We start from the raw sequence: 27,722 nt of genomic DNA, 5'->3' as shown, positions 1-27,722 counted from the left end.
TTTTACCTCACTGTGCAGGAAGACATTGCAGTGACTTAACCAAAGTGTGCTGAAAGGGACGATAAAGTATGCGTTAAATGCAAATAAAAAAATGAATGCAATAATGTGCCTTGATTAATCACAGTTAATGCATGAATGCTGCCATCCCTACTTTTGCGGCTTGATAAAGAGAAGATAGACAAAGCAGACAAAGTCAGAGTTTGTAAAAACATTTATTTTTAAGGATGTCTTATATTCAGCAGTGCGTTTTTTACCAGTTCTGTGGTTTTATATTATTACATATTCCTTATGTTGAGTATACACCTGGGTTTGAATTAAGGTACAAAAACATCTCAGCAATGGGATGTGTACAATGTGGGAAAACACTTTACAGAGTGTGTGTGTGTGTGTGTGTGTGTGTGTGTGCGCACTTTAAATTTGAGATGGCATTTTACAATTAATATACATACAGTATTATAAATCACAGAGTATTCTTAACAAGCCCAAGCAAAGAAGCAGTTTTCCACCACCAATGCACAGTAATGTTAAAAAAAAGGTCCAAGAGGAAATACTAACAGACATGATCTTAAAGGAAGAAGAACACAGATATAAAACCCAAAGAACTGAACCGAGCCGGACAGCTCAGGTCCCAGGAATGTGAGGCTGTTGGGCGTTTTTTGGTCGACAGAAACACGATGTTCACAGGTGATGACTTCATGCCAACATATTGTTCTTATTACACATAAACCACAAACATGTTTCAAGTAACACCTGAATTAGTTCTGTTATAACCGTCTCAAGCAGGTTAGTGTAACAATGGAGGTTCTTTCAGAGGCACAAGCAGCATGTTGTTGATTACATAATAAATGACCTGCTACTGCGGAGAGCCAAGTGAAGTGTGTAGGAGTGAGAAAAGTTAAATTTAGGATCTGTTTAAGACTTCCAGTGAGACGCAGCTCATAGAAACATTTCACAAGTACTCACAAGTTGAGAAGATTCTCATGAGCTGTTTGCCAACACATCTTCGTTTACTTCTTGAACATTTTGTTAACAAAAAGGCCAACAAGAGAAAAGAAAAGCATGACATGACAGGGTGTCTAAAATGGTTTGAACTCAGTGACTCCTTTACTAAAGTGAGGTATGAGGAAGTGACTGTGACGATGAAGCTATAACCTGAACCAGTAGCCAAGTTCAACACAGATACACTGCATGTGTTAGTCTTTGGCATGGTTAAGCATCAGAGAAACCCAGAGTGCTGAGGAGACTTTTAGAACATTTACAAGGGCAGGTCAAAGCCTCCAGTCCAGATTGGGATTGATATCCTGTTCTTTCTACAGTGTGATCTCACTTTAACCAGAAACCTTGTTCTAATTTCCTGTTCAGGGATACAAGTGATCAAAATTTGAATCTAAGCCACATGAAAACAAGAGCGGTGAGGTGATATAAAACATTACGCATCGATACTTACAGTATTTATATAAGGGCGTGAGCCTGCATCTGTTTTAAGGCTGACTGCAGCATGACGTCAGCACAAACTTAACCGTTATGAACAACAGCCGAGCTGGCTTTACAAGGCAACTCCAATAAACAACACCTGCAGAGCACAAACAGGAGTGATCTCATCCAACCCCCAGATGGTACTACATGGTGACTTATCATACCTTAAGATAACTTTATATTAGGCTACAACGATTCTGGATGTATCATCAGAAAGCTAACACTCATGTGGCTTCAAGCTGCGCTACCTTTTAATTCATCTTTACGCTGGCTTCTCCAAGCTACCATGGTGAATGGTACTGGAGTTTCTCATTGTTAGTTCTTTAGTTACAAAGTTTCTGTTACTTGGTAACGTTTATCCTTATCGCATAGTTAAAAAAAAGGGGGGAAAAGCAGGTAAAAAGTCTGGACAAATCATGTAAAGGCTCAAACAAAAAAAGGAGCAGCTGAAATGAAATGACTAAAAACTAAATCAGATTTACACCTTCAATAACAACAACAAAAATAATAATAAACAGAAGTATAAACATAAGTATGGGAGAGGGCAATTCCAGTTATTTCCCTTCTTCTCAGGTGTATGTTCAGGTTGAGCGCGCCTTGCCCCACAGTTTGGCACAAGACTAAAGTTTCCACACAGTGAGATGAGACCAGGGCATTGGCTGAAATTATTCCACACGACGGTGAGATGAAACAACAGGATTGGCTGTGAGACAGGCTGGAAAACGTCCCTACAGGTCTCCTTCCACTCGCTTCCTGCGAACTGAAGAGGAAAAGTTTTATTAAATTAGGAGAATATTGATTTTCTTTTCCCAAGAATCAACCGGAAGATAGTCGAAAATCTAACTACAAACATGCCTTCTACCTTCACAGGCCTGTTAGTCTACCATAAAAACACAACTTTACACCATCATGAGATAAGCAGACAAAAGTGAAATACGGTTTCAACAGCATGTGTCAGCGTGTTGAGAAAACAGGAAGTGAGATTTCATCACTCTCACACTGTGTCAACCTTGGTACTGTTAATACAGTGAACGCTTCATTCAAACACTCGGATGCACTGACACACTCGTAACCACGCCCATGCATCACACCTGTGCTACACCGACTCTGACAGGATGAGGAGCTACAAGAGAGCAGACGTCGTCACTCTTAGAGCATCGAACACCATCTGGGCGGTAATGTGATCATCAACAACTCATCAGCTTCTTAGTTTCTTGTCTGTATGTGAATGTCTGATTGCGTGTCTGTGCGTGTCATACCCAGGTCATTGTTCTTGGTGATGGCTGCAGCAGCTCTGGAGCGAGGTCCTTGCTGTGTGAAGTGGTAGCCGAACTTCACTATGCTGTTATTTTCTTCCAGCATTTTAGCTATTTCCATCTCTATGGTGGTACCGAGCTGCTGCCTCTAAAATGTACAAATATACAGAGGTCAAAAGATAAATTACAGTCACAAATTCACCTCAGTTTATGGAACAAAAACGTGGGGGACTCAGACCTAGACCTCAAACATGTTAAACCTCTTCCAGTTCTGGAAAACATAATCTTTTTCTGTCATATTCAGGCAGTGATTTGTGGCATTTTCTTCAGCTGCACCCTGCTTAGCAAAAACATATTTTATGATTTTGTAGCCTGTGTGAAACCACTTTATTTACAAGAGTGCAAAGACTTTCCCAGTTAGTTCCTTGCATACAGTGACCCTGAATGACCACAGCAATGAAAAACACAAATTAAAAAAAAAAACAAAAAAAAAAAAAACATACAAAAGACAGCTCTTTTAACCTCCTATGTGAAATTTCACATGAGTTTGGTGAACTGAAACTATGAAGCCTTCGGTTATTTCAAATTCTTGTTTGTTGAGGTAGGTCATTCTGGCAAACCTCACCAACTTTAAAGGTGCATGGAGGATAAAGAAAGTCTTGAAGGAAACAAAAATCCTCAGTAACACTTGTAGTTCAGAGAACAATTTTGTAAGACCAGCATGTTTTGGCTTGTTGCCTTCATCAGGGTCACGGATGAACCTGATGCACACATCACTCAATCACATAGTTTACTTGCTAACTAGGTACACAGTACTACTTCTTTAAACAACTATGAAAACAGCTACAAAATTTAAGACCTTAAGATCTGGCATTCAAGACTTTAAAAATTTTTTTAAAGCCTCAAATTTTGCTTAATTAGCGACCTTGCGTCCCATGAAATGCACTATATAAATCCAAGCTATTCTTATTTATTATTACTAATTGATCTATCAACTTTTATACTTTTCAAGACCCTGGGGCCATTAAGAGTGACAAGAAAAAATGAGGTAGTAGACAAGCACAGCTCTAGTACCAACCTAAGCTACACAGGCTAGCGCTACAGTACTGTTTGAACAGCGAATCATGTCAGTGGCTAAAATCAATGCTGAAGCCTATCTGGAGACGTGCAAATACATTTTCTCTGCTAAGAGAAGCTTTCGGTGGGCTCTTGGCTCTTATTTTAATACAGAAATAAGGCACAGTTCTGAGAATACTGCCATTATATATAAAGCTACATCTGAGCTAATTGCTACACTGAAGGCGGCCATTGCTAATGACTCACAGTATGACTAAACCTTGTGTGTAGCTACATCCTCGTTCTCCTCAAATGACTGATTGGTTGGGGCCATTTTCAGTTTCTCACAAAAGTTGTGGATTGGAGTTTAGCAAGATGGATTTGCCTATGACAGTCTGGCAAATTCAACTGCTTTGCAAGGTTAAGATAAAATGGCATTATGTCAGTGAATCCATGAGACTTGACAGCAGTATTGCTAAGATAAAATGGTATTGATTTACAGTTTTTTAAAATGCAGGACCAGGTACTTGAAAAACTGGGTTTTAATCCCCCCTTCCTATCAATAACCCTGTGTGATTTTCTCAAATTATGAACATAACTTCATGTGCCGGATAGACTGTTTTACACATCAGTAGCATGGAATATGTTTTGCATTCAAATAACACTTAAATCAAGTGTGGGAGCATGTGTTTTAGTTTGAAGTTTTGCAAAAGGGACCTGCCTGATGACAGACATATAACCTGGATCATTCACTGTCTTTGCAAGGTTAGAAGACAAGCAGTAGAGATCCAAAAGTTTGCTTTTAACAGGGTGTAAATATGGTTAATTCTACTGTAAAGATGGGCATTTTCATATGGGCCACTCAGCCCCCTCCCCCTTTTTTGCATCGACTTTATTTTTTTTTGTCAGCTCTGCAATGGCTTCATGTTTTACCCACTGAGGCTGCAGCATATTGAGTTTGCAGGTCTGCGTGGATGCACGTCAGAAAGCATCTGGTACCTGGTTGTCTATCTTGATCTCTGTGAGTGTGTCATTGTCTCGCAGTGCGTCAACCAAAGCCTGCACCCCCACTCCCGTGATAAAGTTTGACTCAAGGTTCAAACTTTGCAATGTCTTGTTCTCCCGCAGCATGTCGCTAAACGCCTGTGAGAAGACAAGCAAGAAGGAAATCAAACAAGATGTTAAATACAGGGTTGTTAGGTGTAAACAAAGCTGTTAAAAATCCCTCAAACCACCGTCTTACCACAGCAATCGGGTCATTACTCCGTGTCGCTGCCAGGCTGAACTTCTTGACATTTGTGTTCTTCTCCAAGGCTTTGGCAAAGTCCTTCAGTGTGGGGATAGGAATGTTCTGAAATACCATCACATACACAGCTGTTAGTTGTGGAATAACAAATCACATGGACTAAAACACAATCTGTAACTAGTATTTCTGTGTACCTTTATATTGTTGAGGTTGACCTCTGTTAAGGAGCTATCGTTGCTTTTTATCCTCTGCAGAGTTTCTTCTACATTAGTGGGATTTGGAGGCTCATCAAATACGGGGTTCATCTTCTCCCCTTTGATCACATCTAGAAAAGAAACACGGTCAGAGGTCTGGAGATTGATCCTTTCCAGCTCTTTGACTTTAAGGGTTAATCCTGTGATTGTACTTACTGTTGTAACCCGCTTTAGTCCCAGTTCCATCATACGTCTGAGTACTGGTAACCAGTGTGTGCACACCAAGGATTGCTGAAAACAAACAAACACAAAGACTTATTGAATGTGGTGAGAAAAATTGGTGTAAATGTGTTAAAATGCCTCAGTGATTGAATAAAAGACAATCAAATTTAGAGGCCATAGCAGGGAAGGTGTTCTGAGCCTTTTTCCCCTCATCATCACAGTAAAGGGTGCCGTCTTAGAGTGAAAGGAGCCTGTGTTTTATGGTGGGACTGAGACTGAGCTCAAAAACAACACTATGTGAACTGCATACAAAGAATCCCTCACAAGAGTTTTAAAGCCTTTCAAAAATGACTTTGTAACCTTCTCAGAAGCCTTCTTTTCATTCTTACCTGCTAGATCGCACAGCTCTGTATCTGTTGCGCTGGAGAGTGCTTCTTCTAATTCTGGGTCAAGCTTTGTGACTTCTTCCTGACGTGATTCTATCGGTTTCTGCTTAGGAACAAATACTTTACCTATGGAGACAAAAGGAAAGCATGGTGAACAAAGGCAAGTATTATATCCTAGTTCCTTAACTGAAAGGAGAGGAATCTCATAAAAATAGGCAGGCAGTAAATTTCCTTAACGTGAACACAAACAGGTACATACAAGCCTGGAGAGGCTTTTATTAGATGTTACACAACCCCTTGTTTCTGTAAAATGTCCAAATGCAGGCTAATGTTGCTTGTTTTTCTCCTTCAGCCTTTCCAGCACTTTTGCCTTGTTTCACAGTCACAAGACAGCAGGACTGCCAAGTGCTGCTCTGTGAGTATGTTAGAGAGCAGATGGGGGGGAGAGGCTGTCAGATAAATGATCTGAAGCAACAGCTGAACTAGACAGTCACTGATAGTAGGTATTTGTTAGATATTTCATATTTCCTCCAGTCAGAAGCCGCAGGAAACTTCTCAATTTCAATAATTTTATTTATCAAAAAGGTTTATATCAAACAAAGAGGGATAGACAGTGTTCATGCTTGTAGAATGTGAACTTAGGCCAGAAATTAAATCACATATTTTTCAAATATATAATTAAATACAATAGATAATTTAATAACATCAAAAACAAAACAACTCCCAGATAAATAAGGGAATAAAAGTCAAATGAAATAAAGGAAGTGAGAAACAATTTTCTGGTTGAAATAGGTTTTAAGTAAAAGCAGAGATGGTCAAGTAGATCACATGATATACATCAGTGGTTCCTAACCATTTATCCTTGGAGCCAACCCCCCCCCCCAATCAGGAGTTCAGACCAGAAAACAGTTAGAAAGTATAATTGACCAATTGAATTAGAATCGATGCTTCACTGGTTTAAGTACTACAAGGGAAAAAACTGTTTAGACAGAAATACATTTTTCATAGTTTTAGCCTCTTAATTTCGCTCTCAAGGTACACCAGATTGATGCCTTGAAATGGTTAACATTTCTTTATTCCTGAGGCTTAAAGCCTCTATTCCTGACAGAAACTGCATTGTGTGTTCCTCGTCTTGTTTAATTAAGAAGATTATATGTTTATTGCTTTGTTGCAGGGATTCAGCACAGATCAACAAGTTGATAATTGTTAGCACTTTGTTCCTTACCTTATTTGTTACTGATTATATCTCTCGCACTGACACTTAATGTTATTTAAAGTAAAAGATGAATTAAAACTCTTCAGTTGAGAAGGAAGTTAAGTCTGAAAGTGCTGCCTGAATGTCTCAGCCTCCTGCTATTTTACACAACATTCCCCAGCCATCAGTGGTAAAGAAAAGCTGAGCTCAGTCCAGCCTTGAGTGTCCGAACACTGCGATATCTCCATGGTAACCTATCTGATAGGAAAAAAAATGGAAGCGTTTGGGAAGTCAGTGAACAATGAGTGGAGTCTAACCAAACTGCACTGCTGGACCATTACAAATTCTCACACTGGACAGAGAGACCATGCAGACTGTCCCTCACAGTTTCTCTATGGGCCTCTCTCCTTCAACAAAAACACCCTAAAATCAAGCCCCACCCACCACTCTCCCTCCTTCTGAGTCCCTCCTGCCAGTCAAATTGTTCGCACTGGTCCCAAGTGGGGGCTCTGGCACTTCCTGAAAGCTAGCAAACAGTAAATACAGTCATCAGGCAGCATCCTGTGCCAGTCCCTCTGGAGAGACACAGAAACAAGACGGAGCCAAGACACTGTCAGCCCTATAGTCTCGTTGTTTGTATGATCTATAAATCATGAACTTAAACAAAAATGCTGACAGAATAAAAGACTGTCAATAACAAAGTGTCTGCCTGTTACAACAGTATTTTGGTAATCAGACTGAATTTAGATGGCAATCATAGTCAGCCTGAGCCCCTTAAATATAAGCAGTCCATCATATATATTTTACACCTCCACACTGGCAATAGCTTGGGAACAGAGGCATTATGTTATCAGGTTCTCTCTGTATTTTTGTGAAAAGGATCTCAAGAGGGATTTTTTTTTCAAACTTTGCAGAAATGTCCACATTGAAACAAAGACACACTGATTACATGTTGGCTGTGTTGGGGGTAACGCATTACAAAGTAATCCGTTATGATTCTAAGATTACTTTTTTGTTGCAGCGAGTAACGTAACACATTTGTTTTACAATTCCAGCAATCCATCATTAGTTACATTTTAATAGAAGTAGTCTGTTACTAAAAGAAAAATACCAAATTTCCTTTCTCCTCTGGCTACAAAAAAAGTGAAAGGAAAAAACTCAAAGCCTCTGCATGTCTGTCCTTCTTTCTTTCCTGTATGACCGTTGGTATGTAGCGACATGGCAGCGGAAGGTAAACACAGCTGTGTCGGTATGCATGTGCGCTAGCTTATTGAGCTAGCTGATTTTGGATGAAAGGAGCAAGACGAGCATTATTGTGAATATAATTTTAAAATCTTCTGTTGTTTTCGTTGAATCAGCTGTGCAGACATTCCATGGTTAGAACACACACGAACATTAGTGTAATTCTGTATACTTCTGTCCAGTCTGTTGTCAGACTGTGAGCATATTAAAGAGCTGTATAGATTCTTAAATCTGTTAGTGATGTTTTCAGGCTGCAGAGATACAGACTATGGGCCGTAAATTAGGCAAGACAGAAGGGTCTACAAATTCAAGGACAGATGTGCCATCGTTATGTTGTTTTTACAACCAACAAGTGAAACGAGTGATACAGGGTTTTCATATTTGGTAAAGCAAAAGGACTCCAACAGGTTAGTTTTATCAGTATCTACGCAGTAATTTAACCAGTTTCAAAAGTAACACTACCCAACTATACATGCTGGAGGTAAAAGGTCAAGGTCATTGGGCCTCATGTTCATCCCATGCTTATCTCAAGGATTTTTTGTGTGATCTTCTTTACATGTCTGACAAATGTCCACTCTGACATATGGATAAGCCTTCTATATTTTGATAAGAGTCTTAAACCACCATAGCCTTTCTTTTTGACCAAACACTGCAATTTGACCATGTAGCAATTGTATACCTCGTGGATGCATTTAATTGCCAGGTGGTGATTCTAGTTAAATGCAGTAACAAAGTTATTCATTGCTGCCACACCTATTGCAAAAAACTTAGGGCATGATGATACATTATCCCTGTGTTGATCATGCTGGTAGAAGTGCTTGCAAGTTTAGCAAAAGGTATGAAACTAAGAGATACATCCAGTGTCTCCTGATTTGGGCCTTATATGGTAGGTTTAGAAATCTTCCTTCATGGCTAATAACGATAATCCCACAAAGGCATAATGTCTGGAAATACAATGACATCACTTTAATCAAATAAAGAATCTGTTAATCAGAAAAACTAAATACATCATCTTCCTGCTACTTCAAAAACAACCAATTAAGCCTGATTAAAAGAGCATGCCAACATAAATAGAACATGTTTGGTTTTCTCCAATGCATGAGCTCACCGAAATGATGATGATAATGATTGGTATTTGGGAAAACTAAATCAGAGATAAATGTGAAATACTTTTATTCTGGAACAGACTAAGACTTAATATGTCTGATAAGAAACTCACAGAAAATATTAAATTGGGATACCTGCTATTGTCATCTGTGGATAATGAGTTTAAATCCTCAATTTCTTTGTCAGTCATTGTTGGTCACTCGAGGATATTCAGGAGATAAAAACGAAAGTTTCTTATGTACAGAGAAAATGGTCTGTTTACGTGTGGTGTGAATGGGATCAGCAGAAAATGCATGTTTGACTGTGTGTGTATGTGGAGCTCCCTCTGTGCCATGCACTCTTATGCTCCTACAAAGCTGTAAACACAAAGGGAACTGATAGTCAGACACACCAAACATTATGCTTTAGGAGTGTCAATATATATGTTTAAAGACATTGTGATGGCAGATTTTCATCATGGCACTGATGCAGAAATACACTGTGAAAAAACCTACTGGTGAAACAGCCACACCCTCCAAGAAACAAAGTGTTTCTCAGACGTCAATAGAAGCATGAATGGCTCTAACAAGTGTAAAAATTAATAGCCCTTAGTTCTGAAAGATGATGACTCAGTCAACTTAGCCCATTCTGAACCTCAATGAGCATACCAAATTATATTCAAATCTGATTATACAGTCAGACAACAGGTCATCCTTCACAGCAGTAGGAACAATGACAACTTTTTATTTTTAATGACGGTGAAGACTATTGAAAAAAAGATTGATTACTATAAAGAAGTACCGGCCAAACATGATGACATTTAGGAGGTGAAAAGGCTACATTGTTTGCCATGACCTCTGAGCAGACTGTCTTCCTCTGACACTACGTGTGTTTTTGAAGGACACACACACACTCATGACCACATTATTTACCAGCTGGGGGTGAGTCTAACAAGGGGAAGCGAGTCAGCTACATTCCACAGAACCACCACAGTGGTTTGAATTTTCCATAGTGTCACACACATGCACATACTCTTACATTCACACACAGGGGGAGTATAATTTTTAACAGGCCAGAGCCGGGTCAGAGGAGAGATGTCAGCTCCATATTTCCTCTGCAGTGAGAGACTAGCTTGCAGATCTCTGGGGATCCAAACAAAAGAAACTTCCACTGCAGAGGAATTACTGACCAAAGATTATTTCTTGTTCTCACTTTTGATTTTCTCTTTTTCTCTAAAAACATCTACTGTCGTCCCCCATTGAAAGGGACAAAGCAAAGTTTGTTTTAAAACAGGTCTGAGAAGATCTATGACACAAATTCCCTGTTGTTTTTCCACCATTAGTGAGAAGCTTCTCTACAAAGATATCTGCTGTGTTGTGACAGAATCTCCTAATGACTTTGTTTTTCTTGCAGTAGACAACTCTACCATTATAGAGACTGTTTTACTGATGATGCTTCCTACATTTTCATTCTGTTTATGCCATCACTGCAGGAAAAGCTTCCTGCATCAAACCTGATCACTATGTCAAAGAGTGAGTATCATAAAATCAAAGATTATTACAGAAGGTGAAAGTTAAAAGCTGTACTCTCTTTATGAGTCTCAAACCAGTAAGTCAACTACGATAAAAATATCTAAACTTTGAGATGTGGGTGTGTCAATATTTTAAGTGTGATAAGAAAAAATGTAAGAGCTCATCTTATCTACAAATCACATCTTCTGTCTATCTGCTGTTCTTCATGTAATACAAAATACCTGTGTTCGCATCATGCCCATCCTGAATCCAAAATAAATCCAAAATACAATTTTACTACTAAAACAGCAGAAATTAATATAAGTGTAGTTGATAGGTGGCTTTGTCTGACGGCACCAAAATGCTGAAAAGAATGGTCATCATTAAAGACTGGTGCCACTAACCATCTACCAGTCAGCAACAGAATTATAAGTCAGTTAAAAGAACATAAATTTTTTTTATTTGTTGGCCCTTAATGCCAGTCAAATGTTATGCTCAAACTGCAAGTGACCATTCCCCCTAACTGGGCTGAAACCATTGTCTGTAAGGTTGAAATGGTTATCAGCTTTAATGTTAACTACTGTATACTTTTTATCTTACTTTTTATAGCTTGCTAATACTTTATTCTTCCTCAACGTTACTTGTTTTTGCACCAAACACCAAGTCAAATTCCTTGTATGTGAAAATGTACTTGGCAATAAAACCCAGTTCTGATTCTGATGTTACTCCATGGTTAGAAATGTCTTTCAAATTTTGATGATCATTAAAACAATGTGCCATAACGTCAATCTAATATTATGTTAAATACTGTCAATACAGCATGCCACATTGGTTTGTTTACTGAGAGGAAAATAAAGTAAGTCCACACAGAACATTAGGGAGATATTGTGGTCTCTCTCCTCTCTTCCTCTTGTCAGCACTCTCTGATGGAGAGCAGACTTGCAGTGGAGCGAGAAGGAGCACTTCAAACAAAATACTGCACCTCTCTGAATGCCTGTCTCAGTGCTTATATAAGCCTTTAAGAGAGTAACCTCTGTAACACAATTAGAAAATGGAATCGGATTTCTCTGTATCAATGATGTTCCTCACTACTATGACTGCCTTCATCTCAATATCAATCACCCATTTCTGTGCACTGCCTCTCTCTATTACAGTTTCTCTTTCAGTACATTTTAACAATACTTGGATAACACTGGTAACCATGATCCTTTTGGTTACTACAATTATGATATGATTATTTGGTGTGACATCTCTAAATAACTGGCTTTGGTTCCAATGAATGGGCCTTCTCTCTTTGCAGTGAACAAAGCAAACTCATAGGAGCAGCCTGGTTTGGTTGTATTTTGATTTGAAAAATGGACATAGAGTTTAATGAGTCAGGTTTGCCTGACAAAGAGTAACATACACAATCAATCTGACATTATTTATCCCATGACACCATGATCCTGTGTTAAACCATGTCAACTAAACTGTGGTCAATTGCATGTTTTATAAGTGTTTCATTACTTGGGACCAATTGGCCACTTTTATTACCATTTACATGAAAGAAATGTTATTTTACCCAGACCTCAATCAAACATGCAGAATGTACAGATACCAAAGAAAGAAAGCATGACTTGTTAACATGAAACATTTTTTTCCTATTCATTTGAGTAAGTACGGGCTTTTGCAATGTGTTCATTGTGTTTATGCTTATATCAGGTTAAGGCTTTGATTTGCAGATTTGCCTAGCTTTGACTGGAAAAACCCAGCCTGAGAATCAGTCTTGAGCAAAACAAGTTTCAAACCAGAAATCTCAAAAAACACCTGCCAAAATGGCTGCCTTGAAGATGGCACAGAATGTATCATTTCATTAATTATTTCATGTTTTTGTCAAATCAATAAGAGCCAAATAATTCTTAAGGGGTTAATACAAATTGCCATTTGTGAACTCGTTTATTTTTTTTGGGGGGGGGGGGGGGGGGTCCTGAAGGGATGCTATGAGCTTGAAGAGTCTGGGAGTCAGTGCACATTTAAAACATATACATATAATCCTATGCTTGCTTCCTCCTTTGATGCTGCCTACGTCCTCTCCCCCCAGCACAAACACACCTCCCCCTCACTGCTGTATGTTGCATAAGAGCAGACATGCATTAATAATACATGCTAAGACAGCAGAGAAGTAATTACTGCTGTGTATTTGTACTGATGATGCAGACACACCTAAGGCAATTATTCTCTGAGAAACGCATCCCTAAGGCCTCATATTATTGCTGATATAAAGGAGATATGGTATATAATGTCACTCTATATCCCCAAGGGAATTTGTAGTCAGCATTTTAATGACAGTAATTAATCTGTAATGTCATTTTACAGTGTTGCTGTTTGTTCTCTGTACTTAACCAGTAAAAAATGAGGGGATATGCTAAGTTAAATATCACTCAGTTACATTTCATTCCCCTTTAACTCCAACTCCTGGTTTTAGTGCTTTATCGTGTAAATTTGTACCTTTTTTCTCCCCAGTGAAGGGCACTATGTCCTCTCTGTCCTTGTACTCCATGGCTTCCTTCTCCAGGTATTTGAGCAGACTTTCTCTGTTGAATGTTCCTGTTGCTTTCTTGGACGTCTGGTCTTTCTGGCGTAAGCCGGCTGGGAGAAGAGCATTCTGAGAAGAGGAGAAAGACAATACATAGAGGAATACTCAAATAACTAATCTGTAGACACTGGGGAAGTTAGACTATTTATTTATTTAAACCTGTGAATGTATACAATATCTATTCTATTAGAAACTCTAACATTCCTGATGGCATGCAGTAAAAAGCACAAATACTAAAGTTTAACTGAGTTGCCCTGCTGCACATGTTAGCCAAGAATCAGTCTGTGATGTTGGAGCCTCCTGGAAGCAGAACACACTCAGATACCAGTTTTAGTGGTAAGTGCAAGTTCCAGCTAAATGATGAAAGTAGGCACCAGAAATTCCAGTTGGTTATACAAATCAATATCTTTCCCAATTCAGGCCTGCAATCCCAGTCATTAGTCTAAACTGTTACACAGCGGCCACTGCTAATTGCCTTTAACTGTCTCTAACTACAACTACCATCAGTTGCTGGCTACTCCTGTACTGAATCAGAATCAGCTTTATTGGTCAAATGTGCTTACACAAACAAAGCTCCTGTTAGCTTGCGCTCAATGTACACAAATTACACATTAAAGGTCATGTATTATGCAAAATACACCTTTTCAGGCTTTTCTAGCAAAAATATGTGCCCCTGGCTTGTCCACCATCCCCCCCTTCAGAAAGTGTGTGCTGAAACAAGACATTCTCAGATTTTTCCCCTCATGATGAAATGTGGGGAGTTAGCACCACCCTCAGGTTCGGTTGGCCCTCCCTGCTTGGAAGAAAGTTCCACCTTCCTCTCCTGATCCAGCTGAGAGAAGGATCAGGAGACCCACATTCATTAAGCCACATCCTCCTCCTGAGAGGGGTGTAGTCAGACAGCTCATTAACATTTAAAGCTACAGACAGAAACAGCTCGTTCTGAGCAGGGCTGAAAGAGGATTTTTAGACATGCAAAAATCCAATACTGGAGTGGTTTTTCAGAAACAAAATTCACAGGCATATGTTTTGGGGGGCCTCTAAGACCAATATTAACTTCTCTTAAAGGGGTAAAACATGTGAACTTTAAATTAAAAAAAAATTAGATAAGATGCTATAAATGCCATGATTCTCTACTGTCTGGATGTGAACATGCATGGTGCCTGGACAGCATTGATAACATCCTGTAGTGCAGTTTGGCAGTTTTCAAGTTGTAAGTAAGCTGTTCTATCTTAAACTTGCTTTAAAGCACTTGACTGCAGGGCTTGTAACCACAATCAGCACAGACACGTAGAAACTGAAGGCCAGCAGTGACAGCACTGATGCTAATGTTAGCAACTCAGTAAACTTATTTTACATTATTTACTCATGACATTGTGATCCAATATGAAATAAATTGTGCTCAGTTTTGACTGATTTATGACAGTTTCCTTATAAGTAGACTTGTGGATTATAAGCAATAGGACAATCCCGAATCAGTTCAGCATCAGATTATTCTAAGAAGACATTTCAGCTCTGAGATAATTTCTTGTAGCCTTCTAATTCACAGATGCAGCTTCATCATCTCTTTTAGACTTTGGCCCGTCTTAGAGTTGCACAGAAACGACAATATGTTGGGGTCCATTTCTTAGTTCAAGATTCGGAGAGCAAGATTTGGGAGCTTGACACATGGAAACAGACACATGTCAAACATGTATCTGACCAGGATGTTAACACAGTTCTGGTGAAGGAAACCTGACATAAAACATGCAACCATTTGTGGACTATCTGCTGTGGGGAAGGAAAAACTTCAGTGAGGCAAATTGAGGATCTGTGAGAAGTTTGTCTAGCCAACAGTGCTTCTTTAGGTGAAAAAGCCAAACTGTATTTCTAGATAATGGAATGATGTGGGGGGTTTCATACTTAAGTGATTGTTGCTGAGTGTTTCCTTTGGGCCTTTCCTTTGGGTCACTGTGCAGGGTTATTTGTTTCACTTGGTTTAGCTGGAATTTAAATAAAACACCCAGGCACCCAGGGAGGATTTCATTATACTCTAAAGCTTTTTTCACAAATAAACACACAAACACTTGGCTGCCTGCTTACAAGAGTTAGTGCAGCATAAACTCCCTCCCTTTACATTGTTTTTCTCCAACCATGGAGGCTCGAGACTGGGAGGTGTTGTTGGAGGGTGCACAGAAAAATTCTGCCTTGGATTTGTGTTTCAGAACTGGAATGTATTCCAAGAAAGAAAGGTACCAGAAACTAGGAAGTGCCAGTTAAATCTGGGAGTCTTAGCTGTGAAATTGGGGTAGGTTTCAAACTCTAGTTCCTTCTTTTATTTACAGATGCGATGATGTTATGTGCAATTTAAATGCTAAGTATGCACTAAGTGTTTTTCAATGTTTTCCCCTATAAATCCCTCTGCTACAGGCACTCCCTCTTTTTAAGAGCCCTGGAGCTCTTCCAACTTTGAACATGTTCTGACCTCAGGGTCCATCTCCTCGAGGGCCACCTCCAGCTGTTTGAGCTCCTCCGCTGACAGTTTGTTGAGGATTTCATCTTCATCAAGATCCTTGTACTTGTCCAGGTCCTTCTTATACGACAACGCCATGGTGCCGGCTAATGCTCGCTAAGCTGAACACTGAACAGCAGACCACAGCCGCAGTTTTTCTTCTCAGCTCCAGACCAGGGAGAGGCTACCTGAAGAAAGAAGAGGTCAGATGATGAAAATGACTGGTGATGTGGGTTTAAATGCCTTTAAATTAGCTGACTAGATATGGTGTAATTAAATCTGAACTGAGTTTGACATTGTTTGTCTCATCTCAGTGAAACAATGGTCTATCACAGCTGGGCCGGATAAGAAGGCCTTGTGGTGATGCAATACAAACACACCGCTGGAACAAAAGGACTTTCACAGGCCTGACTAAATACTCTGACAGCTTCCTTGGTATCAAAAACGACTCATTGTAACTTAAAGGGTGTGTTACTTTAGAAAACCTTCTTTAAAATAAGACGATAAAAAACAAATGGTTATAAGATGAAGAATTCATGTCTGCATTTCTCTTTCTGAATTAGCACCCAAAAGTGAAGCAAACTGTGGCAGATGCTAGAAATCCTTGAAAGGCTCTTTATATATAAGCAGATAATACCCCATTAATTTAAGATCAAATAAAGCTCCGACAAGTGAATGAATTAAGGAGAGGGTGGCTCTTGTCAAACTAAATGAAGAAGCTTCATGTCGCCTTCAGTTCCCTCTCCCACGCCACAGTCCGAAACCAAAATGACCTCATGATTTCCAGACTCCCTGCAGGACTCCACAGATGGTTTTAGTCCTAATCACTCTCACATACACACACAGACTTAGACACACATACTTAACTGTACGCAAATTTAAACTCTACTTTCCCTCATGGGTAGCTCTGTATTGTAAAAATAAGCAGGAAAGACAAGTACTTCCTTTCAGAGACAGCCCATCAGTCTCAGTGTTTTGTGCCAAATGTGAAAGGTCTGAATTGTCTCTTAATTCAGTGATATCAGGAAAAAACGCTCTGTTCTTCAGCTCTGCAGATCAGGAAATGATTCTTAAAACACTTATTGTCATTTTCCTGGAGCTGCCTGAGGGATACAGTTTCGAGGATTTCCCTGAAGACTCTGATTCTCTCTCTCTCTTTTTTGTCTTCACTGAGCAGCCTGAACTTCTGTCCTGAATTAACTCGCCTCCTCCATTATTATAACACTACAGCATCACAAATTTATTTGTGAAATGATTATGAGAGTTGCAGAAGTGGCACTCACAAGCCTGAGTGCCAGCAGATGAAGCCGGGCACAAATGTCACCACTGATGAGTATAAACAAACCCAGCATTTGGAAATAATGACCTACAATAAATGACCACATCCGCATTTATACGTGACAACTGCTCAGTCAGATCCTGGATTACAGAAATGCTTCAAGGAAGTATACTGCACAGCTAGTTTGGGTTAGCCTATATCACAAGCCAGAGTTGATGGAGATCAGCCATTCAAGCTTCAGGAAATAAAGGTTATTAAACAACATTAAATTAATATTAAAGTCAAGCTAAAACTACAATTTAAGCTTGAAAAAAATGTAAATAACAGATAATAACTGATGTTAATTATTACTTAGACAAAATGGTTATTTCAAGTAAAATTACAATACATCAGGCAGTGGCAATCCTTAAATGAAGTGTGAATAACTACAGCTCCTCTCACTTTCTTTCTTGAATTTACCAATATCATGGCCATAATATTATGCATCTCTACATGACATGCTTCATTGGATTGGATTCAATATCTACTTTATCGATCCCAAAGGAGATTCAAGAAAAGATGCTAGAAAGGATCCAAAGGCTGGACTTGAAACTGAGCCTCCGGCCCACATACACAGGGTGTGACCAAAGCACTAAGTCATTTGCACCCAGAATTTGTCAATAAATTCAACAGAGAACAAGCACCTGCTCAAATATGATGCTCATCTGCTCTACAACAGACAGCACAAGGGTTGTTGCAAAAACAAGTGTGGTTAGTGAAGACCAGCAGTGCACTAGGGCAGCAGTCCCCAACCTTTATTCGCCACTGAATGACTTCATAAAGACAACATTTTCATGGATTAGCCATCAACAAGTGGGGGATAAATATGCTGAAATGGAATGATCGAAACAACATTAAAACAAAGTGCAGAAAAAAATACATTCATCTTAATGCTGAATCAGTGGAGGCGTGAGAATCACCTTTAAAACTCCCGGTACTGCCTTTTTAAATACAACTTTCTTTTTCTTGGCAGCCATTGGCACTAGTTCTGTCTCCTCTTTCAGCCTTTATCCCTTTGCAAAGAAGCTCTTCACAATGTTTGTTTTCTACTCATGTTAGCTAGCTTGTGGGCTTAATTTTTGGGTTTCATGTGACCGAGAAAAGCATCTTTATTCTTGACATGTATCAAGATATCAAAGGCACAGATGGATGACATAACGGAAGACAATCCTGTCAGTCTTCAAAAATTAAACATCTTTCAGGCTCCAATAGTCAATATCAGTATCGGTCCATGGTCTGGTGGTTGTGGGCCATGGCTCTAGGGTACAGCTAACAGGGATCATAATCAAATAAACAAATAATAAGTGCACCAAGAGTGGAGCTGCACAAAAACATATGGCATTTTATTCTAAATTACCCAAAACTCTTTTTTCATGTTATGTGCCTTTCTTTTTTTTTTTAGGTGCATATGAGTTAATGAAAAACACAACTTTATCTTAATAGGCCCAATTTTGTAATTGCTATGACTAGGCAGAAACATTGGTTTGGTCATAGTACATACTGAGTAAAACTGGCTTTTAGATACAATAGGTTAAGAAAGAAAATTCTTATAATTACTTCTTGGTTAAAGCATTTGTGGAGCAATATCAACACAGGACTACACATAAGAATCAGCCTTAGTGTCATGATTATTTGTAGCAGAGCGAAACAATTAGATTAATTCAAATCATATGAAATTCATCCTGCATTAACCACAGCCAGTTTGTGATCATGGGACAGCCCCAGGATTTGTTTCTCATGACATCATTACAGAGTTTTCATCCATTTCTTTTCAGAAAAGGGAGTCTTCTTCTTCATTTTTCATAATCAACACTGCAGAGGTCCTGGGAAATATGAAAACATATGGACAGGACACTGTAACATGTAATTACGCCATATTCCCCTTTGCAGCGTGCCAGATTTCCTCAGTCTAGAAACATGCTAGAGAAAGACTTTGATGTTTTCTGCCTAATCCCTCATGTCCAGGCTGAACTCTTTTAATTCCACAGCAGTCAAATGTTTTCTAGCCAGTGAGAGCATATGGAAAGATTAGTCGTGTATCAAATGGAGTATGATTTATGACTTTTGTGGTCATCATTTGCTTCAAGTTACGTGGACTTATTCCAAGATGTGCAAAAGGCAAAATGATGGGATTACATTTCCATCAAAGATCTGGAAAAAGCAGAGACCCTGGCCTGGGATCAGCATTAAGTAGCACATGAGGGGTGTGCACATACACACACATAATGCTCTTATGGCAAGATCAGCTCAATCTAACGCCTTTTAACATATTATCCTACTCTTTAAAGAACACTTTCCACTTCACTAGCATGTAATTCAACACATTTAACACTACAGTGGCTGCTAAGAGTGAGGCCCCGTATTATATCATGCGCAGACAGAAGAGTAATGGAGCATGCAGACAGGGATAATGATGGCGATGGGTGGGTTCAAGCCCAGGTGGAGACACTGAGAGGATCCATTAGTCCAATCTGATTGATTCCTTTCTCCCGCTTCCCTCTGCTAATCCAACACAACAACATATGGCTGGAAGCCAATAATACTGCAAACCTGTCTGCACTTCACTCACCTTAAGCTCTCCCACACTAACCAGCAACCTCAGACTACTGTGTGACACATAAACATATTACTGAAGATTGTGCTAGGACACAGCCACGAATATCCGGATTTTAGGTCACTTTTGTGTTTATTTCCAGTCTAATGGGAGAAGAGAAAAAAGAGCACATTTAAAAATTTAATCAAGTTTTCATTGAAAAAAAAATTATTCCCTGATTTTTTTTTTATCACAGATCAAGCAAACAATGCCAACGCTGGTTGTAAGACTAAGTCATTGAAAAGTAAGTCACAAGACACTAAGCATTATCAAATGAGTTAAGTTAGGATGCACAAAATTATCAGCATTATATTATGATCTGCAAACAACAGCTTAAAAGTGAATTATTGTCAGATATGAAAACCAATGCTAATATTTACAACCAATATTTTGGCTTCAAAAATCTGCCTATATCAGTTGTTTAACCTACGAAAAATAAGTTAGAAGAGTTTGATGCTGCACCAACAGACCAACATCAGCTGATTTCTTTTTTATTCATCATCATCATTCCTTCCACTTTAAAGTGGGTTAGAAGGACAGAAATCAAACTTGCTGTGGGTTAAAATGAGTTAATTTGTTTATCCTCCACTCTAAACTGACTCCTTTGGGTACTGAAGTTTTAAATCAGCGATTTAGTCAGTATGGGCAGAAATTAATTTGTAAATATCAGCATGTTGGATATTGGCAAAAATCCAACATCATGCATCTCTATCCCTTGTCTGCCCTACCGCTAAAAAAAGTTCAGTGTCTGAATTAAATTTCTTACATTAAATGTTTAAATTGAGATGTACAATAACTTGCAATTTTATCTTTATTGAAATAAACACATTGTAGAAGTTGGAATTTATCACAATAAATAAAACTTCATGTCAACAAGCAACTTGTCCTCTCTCAGCATATGTGCATTTACGTATTCAAAGAAGGCCTGTGTATTACAGCAAAGTTCTCTCTAGTTCAATAGTACGATAAGATATAATAATCAGACGAAACCTCAAGATCATTTCCTGCTACCCTCACAATAATTATGGACAAGTAAGTGGTAAAAATCCTTTTAGGATTTATTTTGTATTAAAAGAAACTGAAAAATTATCTAGGTATTCTTTAAAGCGGGTGTATTTATGGGCTGTACAGGGGCTAGCACTGCCGCCTCACAGCAAGAAGGTTCCAGGTTAAAATCCCCGTCATATAGCACCTTTCTGTGTGGAGTTTACATGTTCTCCCCATTCACGCGTAGGCTTTCTCTGGTACTACGGTTTCCTCTCACAGTCCAAAGACATGCATGTCAGGTTAACTGATAGCAGTAAATTGCCCGTAGGTGTGATTGACAGCATAAATGTTTAGCCCATTTCACATTGTAATTTAAGGCTGTGAAATTAACACCCATTGGATGTTTCACTTTGATTACGGGCGTAAAAGAGGTGTAAAGGCAGCACAACATTGTGTATGTGCACGTCTGACTGAGTGTGTCTGTGGTGCTCCTATTGTGCTGTGCTATATTGCTGTACCACAGTGCTGAAATGCATTGTGAATTCACAGGTGAGGACGTATAAAATCGTGATGTCGCGGTATCAGTGTGAATGTCTCAAGGCACAAAGATGGCGGAGCTTCATGACGCCATTGCAGAAATGCACTGTAAGAACACCTTTCGTCTGTCACAACATATCAGCCCTGCGATTGACTGTACACCACCGCCCCATGACAGCTGGGATTGGCTCTATTCACCTTGCAAACCTGAACACGACAAGCAGTATAGATAATGGGTGACTAATTTATTTATTACACTTCATATTGTTATGAAAATATTGAAAAATATCACTGCACATCAGAGTTTTTCTCACTCTTTCAGGCCTATGATAACACACTTAAAGTCAAACATAATTCAATTTTGCTTAGTATTCAAATGTTAAATGCCCATAATTCAGCATCCACACTATTGATATTCGCATAGGCCATTTTGTTTATTATTATTCTTCTGCACCGGCTATCTCCTCCTTCATACTTTGTCATATCAACATCGTTTAAACTTTTAAAAATTGAGTTTCTTTGTCATTCGACTGCTATTCGTTTCTCACTTCTAAGTTTTATAAATATAGCTATTTTCATGCTATTTTCAGCTATTTCTATGCTTTTTCAGCCACTGAATGCAATTTTCAGCTACTTTTAGGCCAAAATCAGCTATTGTTATGCTATTTTCAGCTCTTTTAAGGCTATTTTCGGCTATCTTAGACTATTTTTATCCTTTTTGAGCTACTGAATGCCATTTTCAGCTACTTTTATGCTATTTTCAGCTTCTTTGTGCTTTTTGCCCTTTTTCAGCAGTTCTTCCACAATTCAGCTCTCAGCATCCCCACGCAATTTCCGCTGACTTTGCAATTTAGATCTAGTTAAACCTACATAAAATCACTGCATTTATTTGGGAAAACTTCCTGTTTTTTAAATAATGCAATATATATTTTTTAAAGCTGTTTTAAATGTGGTGTGATATTAGACCCCATCACAGATATGCGATGCTTCTATTACATAACTTCATAAAACTAAAAGACACATTTATACATATATACATTTATATCCAAAAAGCACAACTTTTACAGTCCAGGTTGCCGTTGCTATATAAAAATCTCTGAGGCAGAGGCAGGAGGAATAGTAAAACTGAAACATTAACATGAAGCACACACTGGTTATTACACTATTATAGCACACCGCCCACAAAACAGACTATAGTTAGAATGACCCAGCTCTGCTACCCCTGGGACAGCAGTCTACACTTCCTCCACCCACCTACCTACTCCCCTCCCTTTTATTCTCTCCACCCTGTTGTTACTCAATTCTCCTCTATCCTTGTTGTGTTCAGCCTCCTGAGCTGCCCGGGAGTGTCAGAAATGATAGAAAACAGATGGAAGAAGACAGAGATAGCAACACAGGGTATGATCCTGCTGTTAGCAGTATTACATAAGTGAAAATATCAGGAGAACCTAGAGTAACACAGTTTTTTGAGCAGTGATGGTACAGATGTTTGGCTGAATATCACAGCCTGTCATCCAGAATTAAATCTTAAATAAATCTAATTTCCCGGTTTAACAGCAAATGAATCAAGCATAAGAAAAGAAAACAATCAACATGTTGTTCATTCACTCAAAATTTTAGTCCTGCCAACTCTTGTACAAACTTGGCAAAAGCCAGACAGGAAGTGGGGTGTTTCTCCAACCAACACACATCTAGGTTTGTATATTCCCCTGTTCAAACCACACACACGCTTCATTATTATATAATGAGAACAGTTTTCAAGTGAGTGCCCTGCCTTTCAGCTCAGCAAGGACTTGCTGTGAATAATACAGGTTCAGGAGAGGCAGACACTTTCACGCCTTTGTTACAAAGAATGACAAGCTACTATTCAGTACTATGGCTGCATTACATAGAGGGTGAAACCAGGTACTCAAAGTCAGGTTTCACTCTCAAGGGAAAGGTATTTAGGTTACACAAATACTATTGGAGGAGACTGTTTACCTGCAGAAGTGAGCAGTAAGCAGTATCACCAAAAATGTTGTGTCAGCAATCATCACATCATTTCCCCAGGCTACAATACCTGCTTTAGAGGTTTATGAGGGCCACCTGCCTTCAGGCTTAAAAGAAGGAGAAAAACACACTTCCCTTTATGCAGACATCATCCTTAAGACTGGGACCACACCCATCATTCACCATTGAGCCTTGCTGGTCAAACTACCTCTTTTAAACACCCACATAAGCTCTCACATAAGCTCTTGTACAGGGAGTGTGTCAGTGACAGCGACCTTGTACCTATCTAACAAGTAGTGCTGCTGTTTTTAAGCCACAGCCTCTCCCATGACCCTCCACTCTGGTGTGAGTCACACCACACCACCAAAGCTATGTCCTGAAGCACTGAAACTCTGTCTCAGCCAAACACAAAAACACTGATGTCCTCTATGTGAATTGCACTGTCTTGTTGACAGGGATGGGCTGCTGAGATTACATTACTTTTGATTGAACTGGGAACTCCCATTCACGATAAGACAAGAATAATTAACCTGGGAGGCACCAGATTCATTAATAGGCTCATTATGCGTCAGTTAAACGAAACATATCACCTCGATAACCTGTAAACATCTGGGACTTTATATTTCGTGAGGGAATACCTAGCGTCCCTGACTGAAATAGTTTCATCCATCTCCTGTGGACACCGCAGGCTACTCACCGACGGTAGCTAACTCGCTCTTGACATGTTTATGATTACCACGCTCACTGTAAACATGTTGTTGGTGATAAATACCATAAAGAAAAGTACGCCGTATTAGCAAGGAATTAGTTAAAGCCGGAACAAGCGCTTTAAGTAACATTAACTTTTGTGACAAAGCTACAATTGTCGTACACAGTATCACCATGCGAAACAGCCGTTGACATGTAGCAGCTAACGCGCTAACCCCTTTGCAGTTGACTCAAGTTGCTAGCTGTTTAGCTAAGCCAGTGAGCTACACCGCACATAAGCCAGTGACAGTTACTTTAACAGCAAGGCTAGCAAGTAAATGGAATACATAGTTGTAATCTTAAACCCCATGGTTATTAGTTTCCTTACCTGAGACTAATGGGACCTAACTAAGGAACCTCCAAATAATGCCAGCCTTCCAATGAATGCGATGTCTTCAGCGCTTGATTTCTCTCTCAGTCCAAGGGCGGTAACACAGGAAGAAAGAGTCAGAGCATTTTCTGAGTAACGTCTGACTCAACCAATTGAATGAGAGTGTCGCAGTACTGAACCAATAGAGTTAGTTGGCCCGCCCCTCTTACGCAGATAAACCAATCAAATGAAATCTGGAGGAAATATAAAATAAAATAAAATAAAATAAAATAAGATAAAATTAAATTAAATTAAATTAAATTAAATTAAATTAAATTAAATTAAATTAAATTAAATTAATTTAAATTAAATTAAAAATAATAATAATAATAATAATAATAATTATTATTATTATTATTGTTGTTGTTGTTGTTGTTGTTGTTGTTATTATTTTATTTTATTTTATTTTATTTTATTTTATTTTATTTTATCTTTTAATGATAAACGAAGAAAGATTTCAAGATCATTATCTTAATATTTTCAAGACAGATTTTACCTAGACAAAGGTTTGGTAAATCATTCCACATCTTTAACATGAATGCTCATGCTAAGATTTATCTTAATCAATCAATCAATCAATCAATCAATCAATCAGTTTATTCACAAAAACCATTAAAAATACCATACAATCCATCATGATAAATAACCCATCATGATAATCAAGCTATCACTTTGCTAATAGTGACCAGGACAGATGCTGCAGGTGCTGCTAACACAAACTCTTCCCAATGGTTTTATGATACTCTTATTTCAGTCATCAAAAACAACATTATAAAGTGAAAAATCCAGATTAGATGAGTCAAAGTGGCACAAAAAGCAAAACACTGAGTCAACTGGAGCCAGATGGAAAATTTAACACATACACAAGAATTGTTCTGTCCTCTGACCCTCACAGCACCTCTTTCACATTCTCCTTCTTTGGATAAAGACTAAATCTATCTGACTCTTCCTGTCTTGATGCCTCTTTTCCACAAGTAGACTCAGTGACACACCCATAACACACACTGTGTACAATAAAACCTTGTCTTTCCCTTAATTGAATGGATCAGTGAGATCTCATCCTTCTTTTTTTACAACACTGTGTTACACAATAGTAGAGAGATTGAATTTCATGTGCCTTCTCTGTTCATATAATATGTGCAAGGTAATCAGATGCCATGCAAGTAAGGCAGAAACTCTAAGATCAGATTTGTATGCTAAAAAATTGTTGTATCTTTTGCTGAAATAAGTTAAAGCAGTTAATGTCATTTTAAATCACATTACAACACGTTCATCTGAAATTGTAGAGGCTTATCCATAATGTAAAAGGTATTGGCTGATGGCGGGGACTGGTTTGACTGAGAACTTAATAGTAAACATGACCTGTCTTCAGTGGCATGTTTTGCTCCATACCCCCTTTGGGTATGCAGGATAGATGGATGGACGGATGGATGGATGGATGGATGGACGGATGGATGGATGGATGAATGGACGGATGGACGGATGGATGGACGGATGGACGGATGGATGGATGGATGGATGAATGGACGGATGGATGGATGGATGGATGGATGGACGGATGGATGGATGGATGATTGATGGATGGATGGATCGATGGAAGGAAGGAAGGTAGATGATTCAGGGGTTTGCTGCAATGGATGAATAATGCAAAATGATATAGACATTTGTGGGCATAAGAAAAGACTCACTTTTTCAGTAGTTGCTGAGTCAAACAGAACTAAAACAGCTCTGATGCTGACTCAAAGAAATTCTTTAAGAAAAAACACAGAAAAGTTCTAAATCTAATTCTACAGCAGCTGTCTTGTGCATTTATGGACTCTTTTTAATTTTGTGAAACATCTTCAGAATAAATTAATTGATACACGCTCAGACATGTCATTTATATTTCATAAAATTACATAAAAGGCGAGGGGGCAACCCAGAATTCTTTCAATGCTATAGAGAGCTCCCCAGTCGCACTCGAATAAATGCTGCAGTGATGCTTAATCAGCAGAAAAATGTAAGAACAAACAGGAGGAACGGCTATAAATCTAGACCAGTTCCACAGAAGCTAAAATATACATTTAGCCTTCCCAAATTTATGTAATTCCTTCATATAGTTTTCATATTCAAAAATGCAGCTGAGAATTATAGTGCTGCTTGAGATACAGTATTCTGTAGTAGGTAAGGAACAACTTGAATCTCGAGGTTTCAAAAGATCAACATTTTTGATTTCATTTAATCTCAAAATTTCTGTAGTTAGTTCATAAATTGCATCCTTTTAAACACATTTTAAATTGACACTATTTGCCTCAAAAACTGCTTTTGTGTCATTGTGCTTTTTTATTCTCTTACAAAGGATAATTGACTTCCTGTTTAGATACAGCCCTGCTTTAATAGGTAGATTGAAGATTTTAACACAAACTTAACCAGAGAAAAAGGAACTTGTTATGGAGTGAAAAGGCAATAATGGGATGGTAAAAAGGTAAATGCTTGATATCATTAGATTCAGATAACTTCTGACTTGTCCACTGAGCTGTCGGGGTTTTTAAAGTGAACGGAGACATCAAGGAACAGTACTTATTTTCCATTACTGTGGCTGCAGTGAGATAACACAGTGCCTAACAAAAGTGGCAGAAGGGAAAATAAGGCATGTCATTTATTGGGATTTTACGAAATTTGTAAATCAACTGTGGACCCTAACCAACCACAATTAATGTGATTAATTTTTACAGCCCTACTGAAAACCTTTTGATAGGGGTAAAACAAACAAAAAACAATAATAATTTTGATGAACTGTTTTGAAAATTTACATTTGGGTCTTTATTTTTGAATAAACAAAATGGTTTTCACAAAAAGGTATGCAACAGGGTATGAACTTAGCCTTTCTACTTACTTGCCACTGTGGCTGGTGGGTTAAAAAAATATATCAGTCAATCGTCTTTTTTTTTGTCTTGAAAGGGACAGTGAATATTAATCAACATTTCTGTAAATATAACAGAGTTAGCCTAAAAAAGCTAGTTTCCATCTGCAGTCTCTGGCCTGATGTAAGTTTTGGTTCCCTATAATACAAAATATCATAATAAATGGTATGGGAATAAAAAAAACTGTTGCATTACATTTATTGACCTACCCTGATTGGTAGGTCGATAATTTGTCTTTTTCTAATCATTAACACTATTTAAATAAAATGATATTGAACAGATTAAAATTTCATCAACATTAATATAAAAGTTTAATTTTATTCAGTGTAATTTAGATTGGGA

At 38.5% G+C, this 27,722-nt stretch overlaps 1 protein-coding gene across 2 annotated transcripts; it reads right to left on the bottom strand.

Moving 5' to 3' along the window:
• Positions 1–193: 193 nt before the first annotated feature.
• On the bottom strand, positions 194–24,549 carry tmod2 (tropomodulin 2). Of its 2 annotated transcripts, none has more exons than XM_041786984.1 (10): positions 24,436–24,549; positions 15,910–16,124; positions 13,358–13,514; positions 5,840–5,962; positions 5,445–5,519; positions 5,229–5,359; positions 5,032–5,139; positions 4,788–4,931; positions 2,736–2,880; positions 194–2,236 (listed from the first exon to the last, which is right to left on the bottom strand). In XM_041786984.1, exons 2-10 carry the CDS (start codon positions 16,033–16,035, stop codon positions 2,205–2,207), a joined length of 1,041 nt encoding a protein of 346 aa, XP_041642918.1. In that variant the 5' UTR covers positions 16,036–16,124; positions 24,436–24,549; the 3' UTR covers positions 194–2,204. The 2 variants fall into 2 exon arrangements, with proteins under 2 accessions (XP_041642918.1, XP_041642911.1); XM_041786977.1 differs by lacking the exon at positions 194–2,236 and adding an exon at positions 2,280–2,599.
• Between the last annotated feature and the right edge of the window lie 3,173 nt (positions 24,550–27,722).

This window comes from Cheilinus undulatus, linkage group 1, assembly GCF_018320785.1.
Source record: "Cheilinus undulatus linkage group 1, ASM1832078v1, whole genome shotgun sequence".
In the NCBI taxonomy this organism is placed as follows: Eukaryota; Metazoa; Chordata; class Actinopteri; order Labriformes; family Labridae; genus Cheilinus; species Cheilinus undulatus.
Note: the sequence above shows the minus strand (reverse complement) of the source record. Positions and strands in the feature narration are given on the sequence as shown.

Bases quoted from the DNA above. Each gene is read 5' to 3' on its own strand.
- tmod2 (XM_041786977.1), bottom strand. From the start codon at position 16,035: ATGGCGTTGTCGTATAAGAAGGACCTGGACAAGTACAAGGATCTTGAT. The intron at 5,140-5,228 runs GTACACAGAAAT...ATGGTATTTCAG, and splicing joins TCAACCTCAACAATATAAAG to AACATTCCTATCCCCACACT. The intron at 4,932-5,031 runs GTAAGACGGTGG...GTCTTCTCACAG, and splicing joins GTAATGACCCGATTGCTGTG to GCGTTTAGCGACATGCTGCG.